Below are 11502 nucleotides of genomic sequence, written 5' to 3'. Positions count from 1 at the left end.
GCCCTTTAAGTGTCTAAAAAGGCAAAGAAAGTCATCAAGCACAGACTTTTGCTTGCTGCCACAGTTCTGAACCTACCGGCAGCGGTTTTCCATAATGAATAATATTTCTGATCAGTTTCTGTGTGTTTAGTTTAGAGGCCTTTTATCAGATACACACTGAGCCCACGTTTTTTTCCAGGCTGCAGGAGATTTCCATTTAGTGGAAACAGCTGTACCTTCGACCTTCAAGTTGCCTGAGCACAGAGACTCGCACAGATTCCCATCACTGTAAAATAACTTATTTTATTTTGTTTAAAAGTGAGACAAACAAAGCAGTTTACAGGAATCAGACATGCAGGGTTTAACTTCAAAGTCAAGAAGTTACAAAATCAAAGGTTAAAGCGATGAAGAGGAGCAGAGCCAAGTGGGGAGAATCCTCCTCCTACAATCATTAATAATGGCACATCAGCAACACAATACACATACTTAGACATGAATGCATGTTGTTTGTTTCAGCTTCCTTTATCCACAGTTTCCCCTTTTTTGTTATTTTTTTTCTCCTTTAAATGTAAAAAAATACTTTAAATCTGGGAGGAATCCGACATCTTCGGGCCTGTTTTAGAGCTAGAATCAAAAAGCTGCGGCTCTCGTTTGATTTCATGTTTTTAGACTCACAGAAAGAAAATATGTTTAAATGTTTAATTTTCTCCAAAATCCAAGTTACACAAAATAAATCAAACATAAAACAGAGTAATGCGAGAACAACGCAAACATTTACAGATTTAAATGAATTTTTCTGCTACAATCATCGCAGACCAAACACCTTTAAACAAATACATCTTTTTTTTTTTTTTACATCTTTTAAGAATAATCAAAATATCTGAAAACTGCTCATCATTTCCATCCAAGTTTTCATCTTTTAAAGTTAAACCCCTCCCCCAATGGAGCAAAATCAGTCACCGTTATTTTTAACGAAGCTGGATCTCCTCCGTCTGTCCGACTAGAACGGATTTTTCAGCCCGTTTAAAATCTGATAAAAGGTGAATTTCCTGGTTAGGGATGGAGTTATTCCACAGACTAGAAGCCTGGAGGATTAGATTTTAATTCCATAAATGACATTAAAGGATGAAATCAGAGCTCTCCTTTCATTTAACAGAGAGAACCCAGCTGCTACGGATAATCAGTAGCTCCTTAGCCGCCTGCTAACACCACCGACATACAATTCCTGACTGCTTCAACATTGAGGGTGTGTCTGCCGGTTGAAATAAAAACTCTGAGATCTCCTTTGAGGTTTAAATCACATCCGTCCAGCAGGTGGAGCCGTTGCCTCTTTACCATGTTTTCATTCCCAGATGAAGGTTAATGAAGGTCAGTACAGCAGCTTCACCCCCAAAACAAAAAAAAAAAACAACCCAAACCAGGAGCGGCCATGTTGAATGTGACAGCAGCTGCTCGTTACAGAGATCAACCTGCTACAGAAGCACACCTGGATAAATCAGAGGGGCTTTTATTTTGGCGCTAACACAGACGAAACAAACTTGAATATGATTTCCCATGATCCTCAGCGGCAGAGGTTATTTATCGAGCGGACGAACTGGATGACAGACGGATAAACGTGTTGGTTATGTGTGGATGGGTGTGTGTTAGCCAGAAGAGCAGCATCCTCCGGCCGGCGTGGCCTGCGGCTCGTCGTCCACAATCTGCACGCCCCGCCTACTCGATGCTGATTGGCTGGCTCCGTTTCCCTTCGCTCTCTCCTCCGCCTGAGCCGTCTCCATCATCCCTGATGAGAAAAAAAATTTTAAAAAGCAGAAATCAGACATTTCCCGGCTTCTTTAGAGGGTGAGTGAAGATGTGAAGGAAGCAGCAGCTGAACCAAACCTCTCGCTGCAATTTCAAAAAAGAAAAGATAGGAACAAAAAACGATCAAAGCAACAAGAGGTCTGCTTTGTGGTGAGATGAAGCCTCATGAGGCATTGAGCCATTTGGCCAAATTGCTTCAATAATTCATGAAGCTTTTTGTGTGTAAAACGTCTTAGAGGAGAAAAATTGTTTAAGGTAAACTGTTTTTCTGCTATTTGAATGAAATAAGCTCAAGCAGAGAGTGAAAGTGTGTGTTCAAAGTGGGCAATGATGAGCAAAATGAAAGATATTTAAGATATAATTTTTATTCAAACATAACTTTTCGGTTTTAATCTGGTTGGAAGTTATGTGTTCAAACAATCTTTTGGTTAAACCAACCAATCTAATTTGGCAGAGTTTTTACCCAATCTATATTTGCACTAAACAATACAAATTAGTAACATTAGCCAAAAATACTTAACTTTTTGCACAACTTTCAAAAGTCTGAGGTGGGGCTTCGTAACACAAACCTTAGGATTGGAAGTCAACGTCTTACAGTTTATGACACTTAAAAGAGTAACTGCTTAAAACAAATATTAGAACTGTAACCAGTTGCTTGCTCATATTTTGATCAAACCAAAAATGCTTTAACCAACTAGATTGGTTGTTTTTCCAACCAATCTATTCTTAGAATCTACCCAAACTCTATCCAGCTGACAGCAGCGCTCCTACAAACTCCCTCATCTTGACTGAGTGGTGAGGCTGTTTAAATGCCTGCCGAACTTCCGGGCGAGCTGAACCACTTCCCGAAGCGGTCATGTGGAATGGCGGGATAGCGAGGCCTCGGACGTCACCCATTTTGGCTCCTCCACCAAATGAAGCAAGCCTTGAAACGCGCCCCCCACCAGTACTCAATACACGCCTTGAAGCCTTGGCTCATCTCGTGACATCACTACCTTGGACTTTAGAGTTTTGCCACATCACACACATGGATTTAACCCTCAAATAAAGGGGTTAATTGGTGAGCAGCTATTTTCTTAAAAACCCAAGTTTGAAGGAAAAACCTTCAGTCTGAATAGTTAAGGTGGAGCCTTTTCTGCATCATTCTGCTGGGTATGAACATGAGAAAGCTGAGAGGTCTGACTGCAGCAGGATGAGGCTTGACTCTTACGTTTGCACAGATCCAGGAACAGCTCCTCGATGCCCTTATTTAGCTTGGCTGACGTGTGGTAATGTTTGGCTCCCACCGACTCTGCATAGCTGCACAGAAACAGAAGATAGAGGTCAGCAGGGAGAGACTCGCTGGCGCCGCCTGGCTGCAGCAGCATCGAGTTGGTTCTCACCTCTCAGCTTCTTCCACCGAGACGTGTCTGTCTTTGTCCAAATCTATTTTATTACCTGCAGAGACACAAACAATCCACATGTTAAAGAGTTAAATGAGAGAATGTAGCATGTTTATATTTTATTTTTATGCCTGGGTTTAAAGAGCAGCTTTCCAACCTAAACATCCAGTAAGTGAAAAGTTCAGATCAAATCTGATTCTGGTGCTGGAACGGCGACAACTGCACAACTCAACTAAAACTAAACACCAGTTTTTCTAAAATCTGTTTATTTGCCCTTAATTTGAGCTGCTAAATAAGATGATCTGCCAACAAAGTGACTTTGCCCTTAAAATAAGATAATGGACCTAGTAATTTTTCTAAATTTAAACCTACATAATCAGATTCTTTGGGTAAATTGTCTAACTTACCTTGTTAAATCAAGGGAAATCACTTATTTCAATGAAATTGCCTTATTTTATTTTAATTTTTGCAGAGCAGTCAAAGCAGAGACTTAAATTAAACCAAAATAATCACAGCAGGAGCTGAAAACTGGTGTTTACAGATGTTCTCCATCAACCTGAGCTGGAGAAAAAGGCGAAAAGTTCCGTCAGGAGACAAACCTTAAAACTAATAATAACTCTCAGCACCAAGGAGCCAAAACACGCCTTAGTTTAAAGAAGACAATTAAACCCGTTTATTATTTTGGTTTCATTTTACAGTTGCGCTCCTGTCCACGTTCGTCCGTCACATTAGGTCACTCAGAGGAACCGAAACAGATGAAAGCTCTTTAAATATGAGCCGAGGGGAAAACCCTGGTGCTGGGTCAGTGGGTTGGGTGTCACACAGAATTGAACCCCCCTCCATGAACGAGCAGCAAACAGTCAGCCGCCTCCAGCTGAAGATAATCTGGTCTGAACACATGACGGCATGATCCTAATCCAGTTAAGAGACTGGAACCCCCCCCAATAAAACCAAAGCAGCTGCCATGACAACAGCAGCAACACAACAAACCCAAAGTTTGACAGAAGATGCAGACGATAACAGCCTCGACGTGTCTGTAGGAAACACCGAACCGTTTCAGCTCAGTAAAAGTTTCCTGCAGCTGAAGTTTATTTTAGCTCATTTGTTTGTGGTTCCTGTGATAACTCACCTACTATACATAAACAAATCTCGTTTCCCAACATTTTCCTCAGCTCTTTCACCCAGTTCTTCACCTGCAACGACACAAAAGCATAGATCAGCTCCAGGGAAACAAGCAGTTAAAAAAACAAACTGCAGTTAATTCTAAAGGAGGAAACGAAACCTCATTAATGTTTAGATATATTTAAACCTTAGGAAAAAAAACCTGTTAACTGCACTCTATGTTGTTAGCATCTTTAATTATTCTTTAGTTAATGGAACATCAGAAAATGTCTGCTTCACTTCAACTAGAATTAAAAGGCTGAGACTATTCTGGGTGTGTCCAGCAGAGGGCGCTCTGGCTGCTTCTTGTAGAGCAGTGTTTCCCAGTTTATTTTTATTTGTGTTCCCCTTTCGGCCTTTTTTCTTACCCCAACAGTCAAAAGTATTGATGATTTTCCAGAAGTGGAATTTACAATAACATATTATAAAATACAAAACAATTTTTACAATCTTTTGATTCGAGTACTTAATTCTTAGGCTTTTTATTTTTTACATGTCAAATAAAAAAAATAAAAAATCAACATAAATATGTTGCCTGGAAGTTAGGAAGGAATCGAAATAAAATACAGAATAAAATCATATTATAAACCTGTATTTACAAAACAGGAGCTCCTCTGAGTTACTCCCTTATAATCACATTTAAATCTGATGAACTGCAAACAAAATACAGAACAAAAATTATAGTTAGACGGACTTATTTAGTTTTATTTGTTTTCATCAAGACAGCTGAGCTGCTTTGATGAGCTCAGAGTGAAAAACAGCTGATCCCAGGCTGCTCTCTACATCCAGTCTGTTCCTCTGCATCAGTCTGCATCAGTGCAGGCTCGCTGGAGTTCGGCAGTGGGTGCACTGGCCAACTAGTCACGGAGGAAATACCTTCATTTAAATGTTTGCTGCATCTGAGTCGCAATGACAGAAAATCATGAGTAAGACCAAATGTTTAGGTTGTTTTCCAAAAAAGGGGCAAATGTTGGATGTTATGTCACCCTGCGCCACAGAGCTAGAGCCATGCATATGAGGCGTCACTGTGTTGCCATAGGAACGGCTGCTTTCCCTTTTGGTTGGAGGAAACAGGCCGTCCCATTACTGTTTATGTACAATCCAGCAGCCTCCCACAGCTGTGAGTGGGACTTTATTTCAAGTGACGCTTCATATAGTTAAGGGTTAGTGGTTAGAGGCCGGTTTGGGATTCAGCCCAGGTGTGTCAACGCTGAAGGTGAACTCAAACATTTAAGGGAAGCAGCGGGACGATGAAGGAGCGGCTACCTTCTGGAAGGAGTCTTCGTCTGTGATGTCGTAGACTAGAATGCCTCCGTTGGAGTCTCTGTAGTAGATGGGACCTAACGCGTGGAAGCGCTCCTGACCCGCCGTGTCCTGCACACACAGAGGATCAGGTCTCAGTGGGGTACTTGAACGCACCACATCAGCACCACAGAATGTCAGAGAACGCCTTACCCAGATGGCCAGGTTGACCCTCTTTCCTGTGATGTTGAGCTTCTTTGTGAGGAAGGACGCCTGCAGAGGAAGAGAAACAGTTAATATACTGAAAAACTTTAAACCTGACTTTTTAAACTGGATGCTTCTGGACGTTTCTGATACTTTAACAGGGTTTATAAAGTAATGAGTTACTCTAAGATAATGCTTTTTAATGCTCTTTTAATGCTATTAGAAATAATTTTAATGGCATCAACAAGCACCCATGATATATGTATATATTAAAAACACGACAAAATCCTTCGTCATCTTTGCTGTCGACAGACTGCAGCCATGTCCCGAATTCCTCAATTTCCAGCTTCTTTTCCGAACATACGGCTTTACGATGGTTATGCGCAACCAGTTATATCTGAGATATCTGACGAAAGTTTTTATAAACTTTTTTATTTTTATCTCACTGATAATCACATTTAATGAATTTTAATGCCAGTTAAGGCATCAATTTATGAAGTAATCATTTAAAGACATTTAATGATTTTTAATGACCCGCGGAAACCCTGTTTTTCATCCACCGTTACTCAATAACAGTCCTCATCCACAAATTTCCATAAAAAAAAAAAGGTATGAACATTTCAAACGCCAACAGCAGATGTAAGAAGCGCCATGTTCGGCTGAATAAAGTAATAAACCAGCAAAAGAACATACCAAACTGACAAATAAGAACAACTCGGTTATCGGCCTGTAGATGTATCGTTTCCTACTAATGCAGACCAATTATTATCAGGCAGACCTGAAACACTCCTGAGTAAATTCAACACCATGAAGTGAAATAAGCTTTATTGAAGCATTTTTATTTTAGGGAGTCTTGTTTGCTTTAGAGGAACATGTCAGGCCCAAAGAACTGCAGCAGCAACTGTAGCTACCATTTGTGCTCTGGTGGTCAGATCTGCTCAGGGCCCCGCCCCTTCTTATGATATCCCCATATGGCAATTCCACTTGGACAAACTGTATTGCACCTGTTTCTTAAGGATCAAATCTCTTTTGGAATCTCAACATATTATTCCCTATATTTGCTATTATTTTACATTTCATCTGCGATCTAAAGTAGCCGAAAATAGAAAACAATCATTGTCAGTCTTGATGGAAAGAACTGCGATCTAAGACAGACTGCCTCTGCCATTTAAAGTCAGAGGGAAGCAGCTCTTCCAACCGTTCCATTTCCGAATTCTCCTGAGTGGTGCCCGACTTTACAAGAGTAAATAAAGTGAACTTGATTGGTTGTTTATCAAGGGGGCGGGATTGTTGTGGTGGAAGGTTCGCAAGCAAGCATCTTGCTAACCAGTTAGCAGCTTAGTGCTAGTAGGTTCCCAATGGGAAATTCCATTGGGACCAAGTAGCACTAAATTGGTGACTTAGAAACGACACTGTCAAGGAACGCTATGGACAGAGGAAACATGCAAGAGGAGGAGAGTTTAGTGTCGGAGGTCGTGGATGAGTCTCCTCCGTCATCCATTTTTTATTTAGAGGAGGAAAGCGAGGATGAAATGTTGTGGAAGAGGACGCCAGGGCGGCAGAAGCTTGGTTTGGTGTAGAAGGCTTCCAGCCGTACATGTTTGAGCCCTTGCCTCGCAACGCTGCCAGTTCTGTTAGCTCTACGCCTGCTGAAGACACAGACGTCCATCCCCGTGAACACTGGGACGGAACTCAATGGGAAAGGAAATGATTCTTATTTCTTATTTCAACCGTTGCGTATATTAGCTGCAACATATGAATCAAGATGTTATGACCGAAAAAATTTGATCGACAGGTGACCGTTGATATATGATTGGCCGAATTTAGGTGTTCAGGCTGACTTATAACTAACTGGCCTGCATAAGATAATAAAAAAAAAAAACAGATTTTAAGACATTTATATACATGTTTAAGCCAGAATGATTTAACATTTAAATATGATTTTCTTATGACTTTAAATGAGCAGGAGAGGAAGAAGATAAAAGCCTTTAATCCGACGGTAGCTGGTTTCAAGGTGATGAAGAACCAGCAGGTTCTTACCAAAATAAAATAAAAACCTTATATTTATAAACGCTGGATAGTCGATCACGCTTTTAGACATCATTTCCTCATTTTAAAATATTCAACATGCTTATTTCAAGATTTAAAATCTTAGATCCATCTTGCTGCTCGGACAGATGGTTTCCACTGGTTTGAGGAGCTTTTCTGAGGATTTTATTTATTTATTTTTCTGGATTTTAAACCGCTACTTTTTTGCAGTGCATACTCAGAAACTTGTGGTTTGTAATTGTAGTTTTAAAAAGCCAAACTAGGAGCCTCTAAACTAATTTTCTCACAGATGAAACATCATGTTTGAGTCGTTTTAAAGGAACAATTCTTAAATGTTTTTACGTTATTGTCACACGCTGAGTTCATGATTGGACGTTCGGGTCAGAATCCTTGTATCTGCTGTGTGAAGCTGCCCTCTCTGGAGCTGCTGCAGGAAGGAAAACCCACATTTGACCAACATCAGTGTTGAAATCGGCAGCTTCTGTAACTTGAGACATAAACCCGCAAAGCGCCTCCAGGCAGCGGGTTACTCAACCTGTTATCTGACAGGAAACTGAAAGTCAAAGTCCGCGTGCTGAACAGGTGGAGCCGAAGGATCTGAATCACATCCAAACAGATTATTTTTACTCGGCGTCGGAGGTCAGAGGCCGATCAGGTCTGATTCAAGCTGAGCAGAAAGCTGCTTTTTTATTGGAGTATTATGCATTTGTCACTTTTCTTTGACCTTGATGAGACTGTGCTCTACAAATAAAGTTAAATTGATTGATTGAGTTACGATTCTGCTCCACATATTATGAGATTATTCGCTGACTGATTAGATGTGATGTTTGGGCGCGATGCCCTGAAAGATTTTCCTTGTAGACATGAAATGAGCTGGAGCAGCTGTTTTATTGATCCTAAGTGCTTTTTATTGCCTAAATGAGCAGTTGTCTCAGGAGTGTCCCGGCCTTTAAATGGAAGCTTGTTGTGCTCTGGTCTGATCCGCTTCGACCGTGAAGGGAAAGAAAAACATGGAGTCCCATGATAAGGCGTGTGGTTTCATTAATGCAGAGCTCGTGTTGAGAAACGGCCGAATGTTCATCAAAAAGGAAAACAAAAACAAACAACCCGGCAGTATTACAGGTTCCTCCATCTTCTGGCGCTCGGTGCGTCTTCCTGGAGATCTGGGATGTAGAGCGGCGGTGATGCTGCTCATGTGAGGAGCTTTGCCCTGCAGCCGTGGCGTCCATGTGACTGCAGCAGCCTCCCTGCATCCACAGACGCTCTGATTCAGTCAAACATCTTGGCTGCAGACCGGAACTTTCAACAATTCCCAGGATACAGTTCAACAGGTTTGCTCAGAATAACTGGGAAAGAGCTGCGTTCAGGGTTTCTGCTGCCGTTGCAACTTTTTGATCAGCCTGGTGTCTAATGTCTGGCATCAACAACACTGTGCAAAAGTCTTAGGGCAGCTTTCCCTGCTTACATTCTGGCAGGAAGTAAGAACTAAAAGACTGAAACTTGTGGAAATGAAGAGTATCAGCAGGAACTGAGGTTAAGGAACGGTCAGCAGCCCTGAGGTCAATATTTACTTAAACCGCAGAAAAGCTTTACAGGTTTAAAAAAAGAAAAAAAAAGAAACATTCATATCAAAGCATCAAACCTTCACGTATCCAATCAGGATTTGATTTCTAGAGACCAAACAACATTTTAATCAAATTTAAGAACATTTTTATCAAATTTGTAAAATAATGATCTCAGAAGGATTACGTGAATTTCTAAAAAAATAAAATGATTAAATACTTGGTTTAGGTCTAGGCTTTGACTAGGCCATGCTTGGATCAGAACCACCTAAAGCAGAGGTCACGTATTAGCGGACCGCAGTCCGGATCCGGACCCAACCTGATTTAAATCATTTATATAGTACCGCAGGTTGTCCAACGACATTGTCTAACTTCACTTGTGCCTCTTCTCCTGGAAATACGGTAAAGCCTTCCAGAGCGTCCGGCACCAAGCTACAGGTGATACAAATGATCCAATGAGCTGCTGTCATTCTGGGTTGCTGCTGCTGCTACTTTTAGACACAGCAGGCAATCATGTGGCAAACCAGGCGATGGGAAAGAAGGAGAAGATGATGAGAAAAAGAGAGCAGAGAAAGTGTGGACTGCTGGAAGAACTGTGGTGAATTGGTGACAGAAAAGTGAAATGGTGCTCAAAGATGACCCTGAACATTTAGAGGATGTTTGATGTATGGATCCAGGCTCAGAATGAGCTCCATGATATGTGCTTTAGAATGGCTTAGTCTCCATTCAAACCCAGGTATAAAGCCTTGCAGGGCAGCATAAAGCCCACTGCCAACATTTAGACAGAAAAAAGAAGAAAAAAAAGGTCAGTTCAGGTGTTTTATGAAAAATGTGAATCAGGAAATTGTCTATATACCAAACTTAACGATTGTTGTTAGATTTTAAAATGGAAAAATGTTCTATTTTTTCTATTAATTCAATGTATAACATGGATGCATAAAAACCAAATTTTATTTCTGTGTTAAAGAGATTATAATTGAAAATCTCTTTCTTTATTTGGACCCCGCTGATTTTTATTGGTTACCCCTGATCTATTGTATCTCTGCCTGGTTCTCCTGCTGAAGTGAACCTCCTCCATCCATCCATCTCCCCCTTATGCGTTCCTGCAGAGGAGGAGCATCCATAGCAGACCAACCAGCCAGGTCTGATCTCTACCCAGAGCAGCCGCCTTCACACTGACGGTATAGGTAAGCTTAGATTTTAGTGAATGAGAGTCGGGCTGAACCGTTTCCACCAGCAGCTAATGAATGAGCAGCTTTCTGTAAGATGTTCCCGTTAGACTGAACCCTTCGCCATTGTGCCGTTTCTCTTTTGTTTTCTCCTAAAACCTGATGGTGAGACCTGATGACCATTTGAAACCGACAATCAGCAGATCTGAAGCTTCATCACCAATTAACAGCCTAGCAGAGGGTCACATTACCCAGAGTTTAAAAAAATATATGAATAAAAAAAAACAAAAACAACAGTCCTCACTTGAAGTTCCGAATAGTTTCAAAAAAAAAAAAAAAAAAGAAAGCTCCGACTGATGATGAGAAAATGCAGCAGAACCAAGACGATCCGTCAGCGACATGTGACCATGACGGGATCAGCTTTCTGGTTATTACCAAGAGAAACAGCTGTTTATCTTCCCAGGAGTGGAAATCACAGCCAATCCTCCCTTAACTGGACAGATGTCAAACATCCCAAAACCTCACCTCCGTCTCTGCAGGCTTCAATAAAGTCCAGACCATAGTAAAAAAAAAAAAAAAAAAGTTAAAAAAAAAATAATCCACTGGACTTTGTTTCCAAGAAGACGTTCTGCTTCCTGTGCAAATTGAAACAGACAAAAGGGTCCACCGCTTCAGAATAGGACCCGTTCATCCGTTTCAATACACAACAATGAGATCCCACCTTGCCTAATGGTGACGTATGGTAGTGGCATAATCAGGCTGTGGGGAAGCTTTCTTTTCAGGGGGTGCAGGGAAGATAAACGGAGCCAAATCCTAGGAAGAAAAGGCTACAGAAAACCAGAGTCTGGGCTGGAGGTTCAGCTTCAGCTGGAGAACCACATTAAGGTGGTCTAGATTAAATAATCCTGGAAGAGTCCAGAATAAAACCTGATCTGTGATGTTCACAGAGGC

General features: G+C 41.1%; 1 protein-coding gene across 1 annotated transcript in view; it reads right to left on the bottom strand.

The window, feature by feature from the left end:
• Positions 1–1026: 1026 nt before the first annotated feature.
• rab21 (RAB21, member RAS oncogene family) overlaps positions 1027–11502 on the bottom strand; it is a 12073-nt gene continuing 1597 nt past the window's right edge. The window contains exons 2-7 of the mRNA XM_015381622.1: positions 5781–5840; positions 5592–5699; positions 4294–4357; positions 3165–3219; positions 2993–3081; positions 1027–1762 (exon numbers count right to left, since the gene is read on the bottom strand). Coding sequence (XP_015237108.1) covers positions 1623–1762; positions 2993–3081; positions 3165–3219; positions 4294–4357; positions 5592–5699; positions 5781–5840 — 516 coding nt within the window. The 3' untranslated portion in view covers positions 1027–1622. The remainder of the gene's footprint in view (positions 1763–2992; positions 3082–3164; positions 3220–4293; positions 4358–5591; positions 5700–5780; positions 5841–11502) is intronic.

The sequence above is a fragment of the Cyprinodon variegatus genome, unplaced genomic scaffold (assembly GCF_000732505.1).
Source record: "Cyprinodon variegatus isolate N-32 unplaced genomic scaffold, C_variegatus-1.0 Scaffold237, whole genome shotgun sequence".
NCBI classification, from domain to species: domain Eukaryota; kingdom Metazoa; phylum Chordata; class Actinopteri; order Cyprinodontiformes; family Cyprinodontidae; genus Cyprinodon; species Cyprinodon variegatus.
Note: the sequence above shows the minus strand (reverse complement) of the source record. Positions and strands in the feature narration are given on the sequence as shown.